Raw genomic sequence first — 15,186 nt, forward strand, 5'->3', positions numbered from 1 at the left:
CACGGCGCCGGCGTCAGCAGATTGCACGGCTGCCGCCGCGGCTGAGACTGTGGCTGGGGCGCTCCGCTACCGCCGTCGTCGCAGCCATGGCTCAGTACAAGGGCGCCGCGAGCGAGGCCGGCCGCGCCATGCACCTGATGAAGAAGCGGGAGAAGCAGCGCGAGCAGATGGAGCAGATGAAACAGCGGATTGCCGAGGTGCGGACCGGGCCAGGGCGCCCGAGAGCGTGCGCGCCGCCGGCCGCCCCAACACCTGGGGCCCCGCGCGACCCCGACAGCAAGCTGGGGCGGGACCCTTGCTGGCTGACCTCCAGCAACGGGCAGAAGTGAGCTGGAGACAGGCTGCTCATCTGTAAAATGGGCCCAGAAGGCCAAGCCGAGCTAGCTTGTGACAAGCCTCCAACAAGGAGGGAGCCACAGTCAATGGTTCCAGTTAGTAGCATTGGTGCACCCTTCGTGGGCACAGCATCCAGGCCCTGGCCTCTTGTCCCTGAGAGCAAGGCCTCTGCCCTGTCCGGTGGATGCCAGGAAGGGCAGGCCCCGAAGGCTTCGGCCAATACATCATCAGTCGCTGAGACTCATTTCCGGAGCGCTTCGCTCCCCGACAAAGGCAGGCTGCAGCATCCACAGTGCTAGCGGTTCACTTGAGTGGCCAGTGGCCATGGGCAGTCAGGAAGGAAGGAGTCCTCCGCTTGGGCATTTGGGGGGTACTCATCCAAAAAGCCAGGGACTCAACAGTGTGAGGGGAGAGCAGGCTCCTACTTGAGGTACTGTGGAAGCTGGACCCCAGGAAGCAGCCACTTTTAGAGGCCTGGCTTAGCCTCAGTTCATGCTTGTGCCCTGGCCCCACTGTCCCAGTGTGGACTCTCTGGCCAGCCAGAGGTATATTTCTCTGCTGGCCACCTCCTTTGGAGGCCACTGGCCAGAGAGGGAGCTTCATGGTACCAAGTGGGTTGGGGCTGGGCTGGAGCAAGGAAGCCTTATGGGAAGCTGTTCGCAACTTCTGAGGCCAAGAGGGAGCAGCATTGCTCAGTAGGCCTAGGCCACGCCTCACTTCCTCCTGTCACCCTTTGGCTTGGGTCTCCGGAGCATTGGCTTAAAGGCTGGGTATGAAAAATGCCAAAGGCAGGTAGGGCTCATGGCTCTAGGCTACTGTGGGAGCTCTGGTCCTCAGTGGGAGACTGGAAGGGGCCAGAGCAGCACCAGAGCTGCAGGGAAGCAACCCCATCTGGGTCCCTCAGCACTGAAAGAACCCCTCACAGCCTTGTGGAACCTTCTGTAGACCTATGAAAGGGGATGTGTCTTTCTCACGGTCACATCATGGTGGGTCCTGGGGTAGATCTGTGACTAGAACCCAGGTTCCCACTTCCACAGTGTAGTGGCAGGTGGCCCTCACTGCTGCTGTCCCTCCCCAACAGGAGAACATAATGAAATCCAACATTGACAAGAAGTTCTCTGCACACTATGATGCTGTGGAGGCAGAGCTCAAGTCCAGCACTGTGGGTGAGGCACACCATCCTCTGCTGGACCCAAAGGCCTGCTACTTCCCTGGCTCGGGTGCAGGCCTTTACCCCCATGGCCCCTTACCTCGCAGGTCTTGTGACCCTAAATGACATGAAGGCCAAGCAGGAGGCCCTCGTGAAGGAGCGGGAGAAGCAGCTGGCCAAGAAGGAGCAGTCAAAGGAGCTCCAGCTGTGGGTGCTCTCCCAGCATGCAGCCCTCCCCTCGACCTGCTCCTGGGGCTTGGCAGCGGTCAGGCATTGCCTGCATCTTGGAGGGGTGACCCTGTGTTGTAATCAGAGCCCTGTCTGTGAGCTTGAGGTGACCCAGAGCAGTAGGACTCATTTGGGCCTGTGCCGTGTGGGCCTTACACTGAGCACACAGGCAGCTCTGGGCCCCCCAAGGGGCCTCAGGGTGGGGATGTGGTGTATAATGGCCCCCATGCCTTGGCAGGAAACTGGAGAAGCTGCGAGAGAAGGCCCGCAAGAAGGAGGCCGAGCGAAAGATCTCCAGCCTGTCCTTCACCCTGGAGGAAGAGTGGGAGGCAGGCGAGGAGGGGGACGAGGCGGCCCTGTACGAGGAGGAGCTGGAGAGGGAAGGTGAGGGCAGGCTTGGGGACTGGGGGGACCCTGCCAGCAGGAGTGCCTGGGGTTTCCGGCTCTAGGGTGAAGCAGCACAGTCAGCCAGCACCCAGCCTTGATGGCCCACTGTGTCCATGAGCCCAAACCTGGTGGGGCAGGGCAGGAGATGAAGGGCTGAGTAGGGGGTTTGCCTTCAGTCACAGAGCAAGTCAGAGCCAGGCGTGTGGCCTCTGGGCATGGGTGCGGGGTCTCAGTGCGAGAGGCTGCCAGAACGAGGCTGGTGCCTGATGAAGAAGGGTCCAGAAGCTGCCCTTCATAGGTGCCATGAAGGATGGACCCAGAAGGGGAGAAGGTCGTCTTCACCAGGCTGACTGGTAGGACTTTACACAATGATGAGAACGTGTCTGTGCTGCCAGGTGGCCACTGAGCTTGTGACTTGTGTGACTGGAGCACCAAACTGTTAAATCTGTCTGATTCATTTCAATGTAAATTGACACATTTCTTTATGTGCAGATCTAAGACAAGGGAGCAAAGGGCAACAGGAACAACTTGGAAAGGCTGGGGAGTAAGGACAAAACTGGTGTGGTGCCCCTGTGTGCCACATACCTGCCTTGGGCCAGGCCAGGCCTGGCGTAGATGGATAGAATCAGGGCACCAGCCATCTCCTTGGGGGTGTCCTGTGGGTCACTGAGTGCCTTGCTGGGGCCCAGGGCTCAGGAAAAGTGTCTTGTAGGGAGACAGTTGAGTTGGGTCCTCAGGATGAGGGGAATTTCTTGTGTAGCCAGAGAGACGGGGGTGGGGATGTGGGTAGAGCCGTGAGATGAGTACCTCTGAAGTAGAGCAGCAGGGTGGGCACAGTGGAGGGCTGGGAGGGCATGCTGGAAGCCCTGGGCGGATGTAGAAAGCCAAATGACCAGGGTATGCTGCTGGGGTAAACTGAGGCAGGGGATGACGGTGCATGGTGTGCGGACAGGCCCCATGTGATGGCTTGGAGGGGAGTGGCCTACCCGGTCAGGAGGAAGAGACTATGAGCAGCCTCCCAGGATTTCATGTGTTACAGGAGCCACAGGAATACAAACAGGTGACATTAATTTCAGTACTATTTAGCAATACTAAGTATGTAGTAATATTTGGTATCTGAAATATTATTAGCATGCTGTGGCATGGGTCTGTGTGGCAGGAGCCACCATTTTGGACAGTGCAGGTTTGGGGGAAGGCTGTCAACCTTGCTGTGTGTCACCAGGGATTTGCGGGCACTTATCCCCTGTGGAAGTTTTGTTTTGAGGGCCTGGTAATGGGGGCCATCATGGGATTTCTTTAAGCTCTCATGCAGCCAAGGGTCTGGAACCCTGCTCTGCAGGGGCAGGCTGGGGTGGCTTGTCTCCCTGGTCCTCAGTTCTCAAAAGACTGCCCCTGGGGGCCTCCAAGGTGCTTTAGGGGGAGGGAGGTGAGGTCAAAACCATTTTCATCATCATACTAAGACATGCATGGCCTTTTGCACTCTCACTGTCACGAGTACAGTGGAGTTTTCTAGAGGCCCCCTGACATGACATCATTGCTCAGAGAGCTAACAGAGTACGGGCTCTGCTGTTCTTGCATCTTCCACGTTTCTGGGGCTTCATTTCTAAATTGGTGAATGTCGATAGCTACAACCGTCACAGACAGGAGCCCTCTGCAGTCCTCAGTACCTTGTAAGAGCGGTCAGGATGCTGAGGCCAACTGGAAGAACACTGTTCTAAGTTAGGCATGTCCTGATCGGGAAAACGAGCCTTAGTGTGGCCTTGCCTTCCCTTCTCCCAACTGGCTTCAGTGTCAGTAGCTGTGGGACTTCAGTTTTTCCAGTGCAATGAGGCCTTCACTTGTTAAGCTGCTGGGACAGGAGCCAGGCCCTCAGTCTCCTCCTGTCCAGCTGCTGGCAGTGGAGACCAAGGTGGAAGCCCCTTGGCAAGGGTGCCTTTTAGGTGTCCATAGGTGCTGCAAAGAGGGCAGCGGAAGCCACTGTGGGAGCAGAAGGTGGCGCGCCCCAGCCAGGACAGTCTCGAAAGCCTCCAATGAGGTGGCGTTTGAGCCAAGACCTCAGTGACAAAGGTCTAGAGGGCCCCAGTGGGGCCCAGAGCCCAGCTGACCGTTGTGCTTCTTTTTGTTCCAGAGATCACCACAAAGAAGAGGAAATTGGGGAAGAACCCAGATGTGGACACGAGCTTCTTGCCTGACCGAGACCGCGAGGTAAAGGCAGCCTGCCCCAAGCCCGGGAGTGGGCCTGCCCCCGGGACAGCTCTGGGCCTCGCCTTTACCCATGCCCTCTCCCAGGAGGAGGAGAATCGGCTCCGGGAAGAGCTGCGCCAAGAGTGGGAAGCCAAGCAGGAGAAGATCAAGAGTGAGTGCTGGCCAAGTGGGGTGCTGGGCGCTGAGCCCCAGGGAGGCTGCAGGGGTGGGGACACCTGGGTCTGATGGCCAAGTGGCAATGCTGCTCTTTGTAGGTGAGGAGATTGAAATCACCTTCAGTTACTGGGATGGTTCTGGGCACCGGCGGACAGTCAAGGTAGGCAGTGTGGGGCCTGCACCCTGCTGTTTGTGCCCCTCAGGCCCACACTTCTTGGATCCAGTGGGAAGCTTTCAATCCTGACTTTAGGAGCCCGCAGGCCCCTTCGTGTTGGTGGCCCCTGGGGAGCTGGAAGGGAGCAGATAAGAGGCTCCGGGCCCCTGTGGGAGCAGTGAGGGCTCCAGGGTCCCTGGCAGTGGCCTCCGTCTTTCCTTCCCAACTCTTTGGTTTTCTGGACACCGTCTCTCGGGCCACTGACACAGATGAAAAAGGGTAACACGATGCAGCATTTCCTGCAGAAAGCACTTGAGATCCTGCGCAAAGACTTCAGTGAGCTCAGGTAGGGCTGTGTGTACGTGGGGCCTGCAGTCCCAGCCCTGCTCCCAGAGACCTCAGGGGGTGGCTGCTGCTTGCAGTGTACCAGGGTGACCTCTCCCTGGGTAGGAAAGTGGCATGCTAGGCACTGTGCCCCTGAGAAGTGGGTCAGGCCCCTTTTTCCAGCCCTCTCCCCTTAGAGAGCTTAGGTGGGAATGCCTTAGATCTTAACCCAGAGGTGGAGGGCGGTGGGGTGCTAGCCCTGGCCTGGCCAGACCTTGCAGCCTGCCCGAAAGCATTCTGGGCCACTGCCTCCCAGCCCCGGCACCAGGCTTCATTGGCTGGCTGCTTCCTCATCTGTGCACACACTCCTGCCTTTCTCCCTTAGGTCAGCAGGGGTGGAGCAGCTCATGTACATCAAGGAGGACCTAATCATACCCCACGTGAGTGCCTTCTCTCCTCCTGCAGTCGCGGGCAGACAGGCAGCAGGAGGAGTGCTGGGCCTGTGGGCGGATGGTGGGAGAGGCCAAGACGGGTCATCAGCTGTTGCTTTCTTGCCCTTGGCCCCTAGCACCACAGCTTCTATGACTTCATTGTTACCAAGGCGCGGGGGAAGAGCGGTGAGTGTGACCAGCCCAGCCCCTTCCCATTCCCCAGCAACTTGCCCCAGTATCGCAGGGCAGTCGTGTGATGGGGGGCTGGCCTCCTCTGCCCCGCAGGGCCACTCTTTAATTTTGATGTTCATGATGATGTGCGGCTGCTCAGTGACGCCACGGTGGAGAAGGACGAGGTACAGTGATGCAGGGACCCTGGGTGGTGGGAGGGGAAGTGGAAGGAAGGGGAGGTCCCCTGCGTGGCCCTGACCCACAGGGCTTGGCCCTTCTCCCTTCCCCAGTCGCACGCGGGCAAGGTGGTGCTGAGGAGCTGGTATGAGAAGAACAAGCACATCTTCCCTGCCAGTCGCTGGGAGCCCTACGACCCGGAGAAGAAGTGGGACAAGTACACGGTGAGGAGAGAGCACATGGGCTGGGCAGCTGGCTCTGGGGGGCCGTGGCTGGCCTGGCTGGGGGTGGGCTTCCCTGCCCTGCAAGAGGACCTGCTCAGCTCAGCTTCCCCCGACTCTCATGCCCACCCCAGATCCGGTGAGTGCAGGCTGGCTGCGCCGCCCCAGCTCCTTGGCTCCAGCCCAGCCCGTCCCTGCATTTCCAGCCTCCGGCCACGAGCTTTCCTGTCTGATGTTGCCGTTCAGAGATGTGAGGATGCTGTTTGTCATGTTCTGCTTTTCTCTTTTATGGTAAAGGAGTGCAAGTCAGAGTTGGGGTGCCTGTGCTGTGTTCTGTTTTAAAATTTTCTTTATTGAGATAAAACTCATATACCATAAAAATCACTGTTTTGGCCATTTGAGAGTGTATAACTCAGCCCCCCCCCCACATCTGCTTTCTGTCTGGGCAGATTTGCCTCTTCTGGAATATCAGAAGAAGGAGCTCAGGCAGTGCTCGAGTCTAGAATGAATGGGGGCATTTGCCACTCACTGGGGTCTGGGCAGGCCCACACATCTCTGCACGCAGCCCACCCTCCCTCCTGCTCCCGCGTGCCATCATTGTGGTCTTGACCCTAGCAGGTCGGGCTGCTCCTCCCCAGGCCTCCCTCTCAGGCCCTTGGACTCCTCTAGTATCTCTTAGCTGCCCAACCTGTAGGGGGCATGGCTGTCCTGGGGCTCCAGCCCCTCTACGTGCGTACCGCAGCTGCACACACCCACCCTGGGATTTTTGCAGCGTCCCTCCCCCAGCACTGACGAGGGAGGCCGGCTTGCTTTGGGCAGCCCTTACTTCCCCCTCACCTGCCCCACCTCAGCCAGCCCTGCCCCGACTGCACGGGGAACCGGTCAGTGTCCTGGCGCCAAGGGGGAAACTGCCCTGGGGTGGGTGCTCCCACCCCTCAGCCCCGCCTCAGCCGCCAGTCCCCAGGCCCAGCTTCAGGAGGCTGAGGAAGGCAAGCGGTCCTGCTCTTCTTCCCTTTCCCCATGGCTGAGCAGAGGGACTGGGGGATAGGCTCTGGGTCTGGCCCCACCTCCCAGACATACAGACCTGATGGTGGCGGCCTTTGCTGCGTGGAGGGACTCCTATGCCCTCCCATGGGCAGGGCCTTGTGTCTTGTTGGGCAGTGTGTCAGGCAGTGCCACCCACAGTCACTTGGATGAGGGAGTAGGGCAGGGTAGGCTAGAGTGCCTTGGGGCACACCAGGAACTGGGTTCACCGGGCCTGACCCTAGGTCCCAGACATGGGGGGCATGTCCAAGGCCCTCCATGTGCCTTTTGTTAGGTTCCAGGAACCCTGAAGAGGGAATCATCTGACCTTCTGCATCGACCCCTGCCACCCTCTTTGAGAAGCCACCAGAACAGCAGGGTTTTCCCGGGGAAGCCCAGGAGCCCCTCTCAGCCAGGTCACCTAAGGGCAGATGGTTTTCAATGGAGCCACCTTTGGCCCCACAATTTCTGGAAACAAGCTCCCTGAGGACCGATCTTGGGGCTTGGCAGGGAAGGACCTGGTTTTTGGAAGCAGCCCTAAGTCCCTGGGAGGTTGGGTAGTCAGTGAGGGTACCCTTTGGAGTCAGGATCCAGGGGACTGTCAAGGAAAGATACCTACTTCCTTTTGGCAGCAAGGGGCCAGAAAGGCTGCACCAGGGCTGGGAGTCCAAGGGAGGAGCACCTTGTCCTAAGTAAGGGCTGTGGTGGCGGGCTGGCAGCTGAGCTGGAAGAAGGTCAGCAGAGCAAGCTTCTTGCAGAAGGTCCGCTTGGCCACCAGTGCCGGGTGGCCTCAGGCACCCATGTTCCTGCCTGCTGCCATAGGCCGCGCTCCTGCCAGAAGGGAGCTGTCCAGGCCTACGAGCCCTCTCCCTGGGATGCTGGATCCACGTGAGTGAGGAGCTCAGAGGAGAGGTTGGGGAGCTGCTGGGACCTTGATTATGATGATGCTCGAGAACTTCACAGGGCCGCTGAGATCACTGAGTGGTTGCCAGTATTTCCAGGGACCAGTGTGGGCTAGGGGTAGGCTAGGCACCAAAGATCCAATGGAGAGGGGAAAGCTGGCCCTACGTTGCTCACCCAGGCTTCGTTCCTGGTGTGTGTCTGGCTGGGGGCTGGGGGGCGGTGGCTATGCCCGTGTGCGGATATAAACAAATGGGGAAACAGGACATGAGCGAGCAGGCTGAAGTGGAGGGGGGGTGTTCCAGGCAGAGGGAGCAGCAGGTTTGAAGACACTAGTGGACAGGTTGGAGGTGAGCAGGGCTGGATGGAGGGAAGGAGAGGGAGAGAGGAAAGATCACAGAAGTAGGGCCTGGGAGGTGCGTAGGAGGAGTGGATGCTGATCTTTTCATGTTTACCTGTAACTGTTCTGTAGAGGCCAAGTCTTCACCTGGTTCACACATTAGCACAAAAGGGCAGACGTAGAGATGCCTCACCTGTCCAGCCCTTGTCACTTAACAATATGTTGGAATATCCTGCATGGCTCTCCACATCCGTGCATGTAGAGCCTCCTCATTCTTTTTTAAGCAGCATAATTCTCCAGATACTGGCAATTTCCTCACCTAGGGCCTGTCCCATTTTACAGCCCCACCAGCAGGTGAGAGTCCTGGCTCCCCTGTGCCTCACCCACAGGACACTGCCACTCACTGGTCAGGGAACATATGCAACCTGGGATGGGACATGTGGTCACTCAGTAAGGGGCTTTATTTTATTTACTTACTTATTTACTTATTCACTGTTTATAAGTTATTCATTTCTTTATTTGCTAACTTCCAGTGGGCTTTATTTTTTAATATTTTTCAACTGAGGGAAAACATAACATAAAAATAACCATTAACCATTTAAATATGTATGTTTCAGTGGCATTTAGTGCACTCATGATGTCGGGCGGCCATCACCTCTGCGTATTCCCAGAACATCCTCGTCACCTCAAAGAGAGGCCCTGTGCCCCACCCCTGCAGCTCCTATAGGGGAAGGTTCACATAAATGTAATCATATAATTAAAGAGGATGACTGTATTAGGTTTGTATTGCCATGTAACAAAGTAATGAAAACTCAGTAGCTTAAAACAATACCCATTTATTATTTATTTATATTAAAAAAAATTTTTTTATTAAGGTATTGTTGCTATACACTCTTATGAAGGTTTCACATGAAAAAACAATGTGGTTACTACATTTACCCATATTATCAAGTCCCCCCCAAACCCCAGTGCAGTCACTGTCCATCAATGTAGTAAGAAAAATAATACTCATTATATACTTGACAGTTTCTGCAGGTCAGAAGTGCAGGCATAATGTAACTGGGTCATTTGCTCCGTGTCCTACAAGGCTGCAATCAACATTGGCCAGCTCTCCTCTCATCTGAGCCTGGGGCCCTCTCCCAACCTCACGTGGTTTTGGTAGAATTCAGTTTCTCATGACTGTAGGGCGCAGGTCCCTGTTCTCTTGTTGGCTGTTGGCTAGGGTCTCAGCTCCTAGAGGACCCTTGAGGCTTCTTGCCACCTTCTGCCCTCCATAGCCCCTCTCATGCTTCAAATCTCTGCTTCAGGAAGGGTCCAGTCTGGGTTAACGGCTCACCCATTTAGGTCAAGCCCACACAGATAAGATTCCTTTTGATGAACTCAAAAGTCAGCGGATTACTAACCTAACCATGGGAGTGATGTCCCAGCATGTGCAGAGGTTCTGTTCTGCTTCAAGGGGATGGGGTTATATAGGCTTGTACACTAGGAGGTGGGAAACTTGGGAGTCATCTTAGAATTCTTCCTCACAATGACAACTCTCCCCAAAGTGATCTATGAATTCAGTGCAATCCCTACCTCAAGCCCCAGCGTGCTTTTCTGTAGAAACTGACAAGCTGATCCTCAAATTATATAGAATGCAGAGGACCTAGAATACCCAAAACAATTTTCAAAAAGAGGAACAAAGCTGGAGGGCTCACATTACTGATTTGAAAACCTACCATGAAGGCACAGTGATCCAGTATGGTTTACCACAAGGATAGGCTATAGGTGCACGGCACAGAACTGGGAGTCCGGAAGTAAATCTTTACATTTATGGTGTATAAGAAATGGTGCTGGAGCAGTCACATGTCTGTGAGCTTCAGCCCTGATGTTATGGGTTGAATTGTTGAATTGTGTTTCCTATAAAGATACCTTGGACTCCTGTCCCCCAGTACCAGTGACTGGAACCTAGTGTGGAGACAGTTCTTTACTGATAGAATTGAGTTAAGATGAGGTCATACTGGAGGAAGATGGGCCCTAATTCAGTATGACCGGTGTCCCTTTAAAAAGAAGAGACAGATAGACACAGGGAGAAGGCCACGTGATAACAGAGACTGGAGTGATCCATCTACAAGCCACGGAACATCAAGAATCGCCCCCCACCAGCAGAAGCTCGAAGAGACGAAGAAGGACCCTCCCCTGGAGCCGCTGGAGGAAGCTCGGCCCTGCCCACACCTCAGCCTCAGACTTCTGGCCTCCAGGCTGGGAGAGGATAAATTTCTGTTCTTGTAAGCACCCCAGTGTGTGGTACTATGTTATGGCTGCTCGAGGATCTCATGTGCCTTATTTAGACCACACAGAAAAATGAACTTGATATGAACTTGTAGACCTAAAAGTAAAACCTAAAACTAAAAAAAAAATGTAAAAAAGCATAGGAGAAAATCTTTGAGACCAAGGCCCCTCCACCCAACACCAGGTAGCAGCTACAAAGGGACCTCAGAGGGCCCCCTGGGCTGCTGGAGATGGCCTGTATCTTGACCAGAAGGTGATTGCATACGTATAGGCAATACATTTGTAAAAACTCATCAAACTACTCCTAAAATGGGGTCATTTTATTGTCTGCAAATCATGCCCCCAGTAAAGCTCAATTTAAAAGGAGAAAAGAAAGAAGGCAATTGATGAAATTGGTCACCTAAAGGGGCTGGGAGGGAATCAGGTGGTAGGGATATGGGAAGAGGTGGTGTTCCCCTGTGTACTGAAGGATCAAGCAAATGGGTCAATATATTGATGTTGTTGGGAGCCAGGTCTCCCACTGTTGGACAAGGGAAATACAAATATAGATTGGGGAAAGAGTAAGAACTTTTGCTATGGAATTGGAAGGGGAGGTGTTAGCATGCACTTACGATTTTACACACACACACACACACACCGTAGCTCTGCCTGCTGCGAGTGCCTAAGAACATGACACCCCAGTAGCAATGAGCCCAGCTTGGCCCCATATCTTGGTTTCCAAATATTACTCTCCCTAACAGAAATCTGGGTTCTTTTGAAAAATGGCTGATTCCAGGGCTGGGGCAAGGAAAATACAAGAAACATCAGGAGGCTTGCCAAAAATAATAAGGTACTTAAAGAATGATGGGGACATGTCAGAAGGGCACAGGAGCCAACTTAAGGGACCAAACTGAGACAATTTGAGCATAAAAATGAATAATTACCAATAATAGATTATAATCCATTGAACAGAATCGAGATCCGCAAGTCCATACTGATAATGAATACATAGGTAGATACACAGAGGAAACTCTTCCTGACAGTAGAATGCGAACAAATGAAGGCAGGAGGATCATGGAGGGAGAAACAATCACTCTTTGGCACCCATCAGAGTCATCATTCATTAACGCAAGAATTCTCAATGATTGGGTGACATTTTGATGAATATTCATCTAGTTTGACAGTATCTTCCTACAAACTGCTTTTTAGTTACAAAGGGAAAAGTAGTAACTGTCCACTTGAGAAACTGGCAGTTACTATCTTAACCAACCTGAAGTGAACATCACAGTGAGGGGACAAATGGACAACATGCTTCCTGAGGGGAGGCCAGAGCCAGAGGGTGTGGGATCCTCCCAATACCGCGCTGCCTCCATCTGTTCATGAGAAAACATCTGACAAAACCCAGACTGGCGGAGAGTCTACCAAATACCTGGCGGGCACTCTTCAAAAATGTCCATGTCATGAAATACCAAGAAAAGCCGAGGAATGTTCCAGATTATAGGGAACTAAAGAGATGTGACAACTAAATGCAACATGGGATCCTAGACTGGATCCTGGATCAGAAAGAACAAAGCTGCAAAGGACATTAGGGGGACAATTGGTGAGATCTGCATAAGATCTTAGATTTAAATAATATTATTGTAATAACATTAACATTTCTGATGTTGATAGTTATCTTATGGTTATGTAAGTGGCTGTAGGCATTATACTGTGGTTATGAAGTACAGAGTGGAGTATTTAGGGATAAAAGAGCAAGGTGTATGCAACTTTCTTTGAAATAGTTCAGAAGCATTATCTTTGTGTATCGTAAATATATATAATATATGTGTATACATGCATGAGAAAGAGAGCAAGAGAACTTGAACATGAGAAAGCGAATGGGGCAAAATATGAACTATTGGTGAATCTGTGTTAAGGGTACATGGGAGCTATCTGTACTATTCCTGCAGCTTTTCTGTAAGTCTGAAATAATTTCAAATTATAAGATTAAAAAGCAAGCACCTACTTCTATCCAACATTTGACTGGGGGGTCTAGCCAGGGCAACTGGCAACAAAATCAAATAAAAGCCATCCAAATTGGAAAGGAAAAAGTAAAACCATCATTATTATTAGATGACATGATCTTGTATGTGCAAAATATTAAGAAATTTGCTAAAACACTATTAGAGCTAATAAGTTCAGCAAGGTGGCAGCATATAAGGTTGATGTACAAAAATCAATTGTATTTTCCTACACAGCAATGGACAATCCAAAATGAAATTAAAAGAAAACAATTCCATTTACAAATAGCATCAAAAAGAATAAAATACTTAGGAATAAACTAAACAAAAGAAGTGCAAGTCTTGTACACTAAAAACTACAAAATATCATTGAAAGAAATTAAAGAACACCTAAATAAATTGAAAGACATCTGTTTAGCCGGGATTCTCCAGAGAAACAGAACAGGACACACACACACACACACACACACACACACACACACACACACACACACAATTTATTTTGAGGAAGTAGCACCTGTGATCGTCGGGATTGGCAAGTTGGCAGGCCAACAAACTGGAGACTCAGGCAAGATTTCTACATTACAGTCTTGAGGCAGAATTTTAAGGCCTTTCCTTTAGTGGATGGGACCCACCTAGAGTATGGAGGATAATTTTTGGTTAAAATCAACCAATTGTAGAGTTTGACCACATCTAAAAAGTACCCTCACAGCAATACCTAGATGAGTGTTTGAGTAATAAATGTGGGGGGGCCTATAGCCTAGCCAAGCTGAAATTAATAAACATAAAATTAATCATCACAACATCCATGTTCATGGATGGAAAGACTTGATCTGTTGAATGACAACACTCCCCAAATTGATCTATAGATTCAATTCAGTCTCTATTAAACTCCCATTGACTTCTTTGCAGAAATTAATGAGCTCATCCTAAATTCATGTGGAAATTCAAGGGACCCTGAATAGCCAGAACACTCTTAAAACAGAAGAACAATTTGGAGGACTCACAATTCCCAGTTTCAAAACTTACTACAAAACTACCATGATCAAGACAATATTAGCATAGGATAGACATATAGGTCAGTGAAACAGAATTGAAAGTCTGGAAATAAACCCATATATCCACTGTCAATTGATTTTTAATGAGCTTTCCAAGAGCATTCAATGGGGAAAGAATAGTCTTCTCAACAGATGGTGCTGAGATAACTGGGACAACACATGCAAAAGAATGAAGTTGGACCACAGTCTCGCATCATATCCAAAAATTAACCCAAAATGGGTCAGAGACCTAAGTTTAAGAGTGAAAACTGCAAAACTCTTAGAGTAAAACATAGAGATAAATCTTTGTGACCTTAGATTAAGCAATATTTTCTTAGATATGACAACAAAATCACAACAAAAGAAAGATAAATTTACATCATCAAAATTTAGAACTTTTGTGTATCCGAGTACACCATCAAGAAAGTGAAGAGAACCCAGAGAATGAGAGGAAATATTTGCATATCATATATATAAAGGATTAATATCCAGAATTTATAAAGAACTCTTACAACTCAACAACAAAACAAAAACCCAATTAAAAAAATAGGCAAATAACTTGAATACATTTCAGATTTCTTTGTAGATCAAAGAAGATACACCAACAAACTCATGAAAAGATGCTCAACATCATTTGTCACTGGGGAAATGCAAATCAAAACAAGATATTTCATACCCACTAGGATGACTAGAAACAAAAAAGTCAGATAATAAAAAGTGTTGGTGAGACAACATGGATGGAGCTGGAGGGTATTATGCTCAGTGAAATAAGCCAGGCAGAGAAAGACAAGCACCAAATGATTTCCCTCATCTGTGGAGTATTAAGAACAAGGAAGAAACTGAAGGAACAAAACAGCAGCAGAATCACAGAACCCAAGAATGGACTCACAGTTACCAAAGGGAAAGGGACTGGGGAGGATGGGTGGGAAGGGAGGGAGAAGGGAGAAGGGGGAAAAGGGGCATTACGATTAGCACACATAATGTAGGGGTGGCACGGGGAAGGCAGTATAGCACAGAGAAGGCAAGTAGTGATTCTATGGCATCTTACTACGCTGATGGACAGCGACTATAATGGGGTATGTGGTGAGGACTTTGATGGGGGGAGTCTAGTAACCACAATGTTGCTCATGTAATTGTTCATTAATAATACCAAAAAAAAAATGTTGGTGAGGATGTGAAGAAATTGGAGCCTTCATCCACTGCTGATGGGAATGCCAAATGGAAAGCAGTTTGGCCATTTTTCTAAAAATCTTTAAAATGGAGCTATCATGTGACCCAGCAATTTCACTTAAGGGTGTAAGGTAAATGGAAATGTGTTCACACAAAAACTTGTACATGAATATTCCTAGCAGCATTATTCACAGCAGCAGAAAGATGGAAACAATCCAAATGTCCACTTGTTGATGATGGGTAAATAAAATGTGATAGATCCATATAATGGAATGATATTTGGCCCTAAAAAGAAAGGAAGTCCTGATCCGTGCTACAATATGAACCTTGAAAACATGATGGTAAATGAAAGAACCCAGATGCAAAATGTACATGCACATTGGATGAATCCATTTATATGAGATGTACGGAACAGGCAAACCCATAGTCAGAAAGAGAGCAGTGGGTGCTAGTAGGTGGGAGAAGGGAGACTGGAGAACCACGGCTAGTGGGTGTGGTGGTTCCCTAGGGGGTTGATGAAAATCTT

At 50.8% G+C, this 15,186-nt stretch overlaps 1 protein-coding gene across 5 annotated transcripts; it reads left to right on the plus strand.

Annotated features, from left to right (window-relative positions):
• The first annotated feature begins 2 nt into the window (after window positions 1-2).
• Window positions 3-9,077, plus strand: FAM50A (family with sequence similarity 50 member A). 5 transcript variants are annotated; one of them, XR_005063156.2, is made up of 17 exons: window positions 3-197; window positions 1,418-1,502; window positions 1,594-1,693; window positions 1,953-2,098; window positions 4,230-4,306; window positions 4,391-4,457; window positions 4,561-4,622; window positions 4,886-4,962; window positions 5,326-5,380; window positions 5,509-5,557; window positions 5,657-5,727; window positions 5,833-5,943; window positions 6,075-6,190; window positions 7,259-7,379; window positions 7,596-7,851; window positions 8,546-8,653; window positions 8,821-9,077. XR_005063156.2 is itself a non-coding variant. In XM_017666418.3 (13 exons), the coding sequence occupies exons 1-13, from the start codon at window positions 87-89 to the stop codon at window positions 6,081-6,083; spliced, it is 1,020 nt and encodes a 339-aa protein (XP_017521907.1). In that variant the 5' UTR covers window positions 4-86; the 3' UTR covers window positions 6,084-6,321. The 5 variants fall into 5 exon arrangements, 1 of the variants encoding a protein (XP_017521907.1); XR_005063154.2 differs by having other exon boundaries at window positions 7,596-8,653; XR_005063155.2 differs by lacking the exon at window positions 8,546-8,653.
• The last annotated feature ends 6,109 nt before the right edge of the window (window positions 9,078-15,186 follow it).

The sequence above is a fragment of the Manis javanica genome, chromosome X (assembly GCF_040802235.1).
Source record: "Manis javanica isolate MJ-LG chromosome X, MJ_LKY, whole genome shotgun sequence".
NCBI classification, from domain to species: Eukaryota; Metazoa; Chordata; class Mammalia; order Pholidota; family Manidae; genus Manis; species Manis javanica.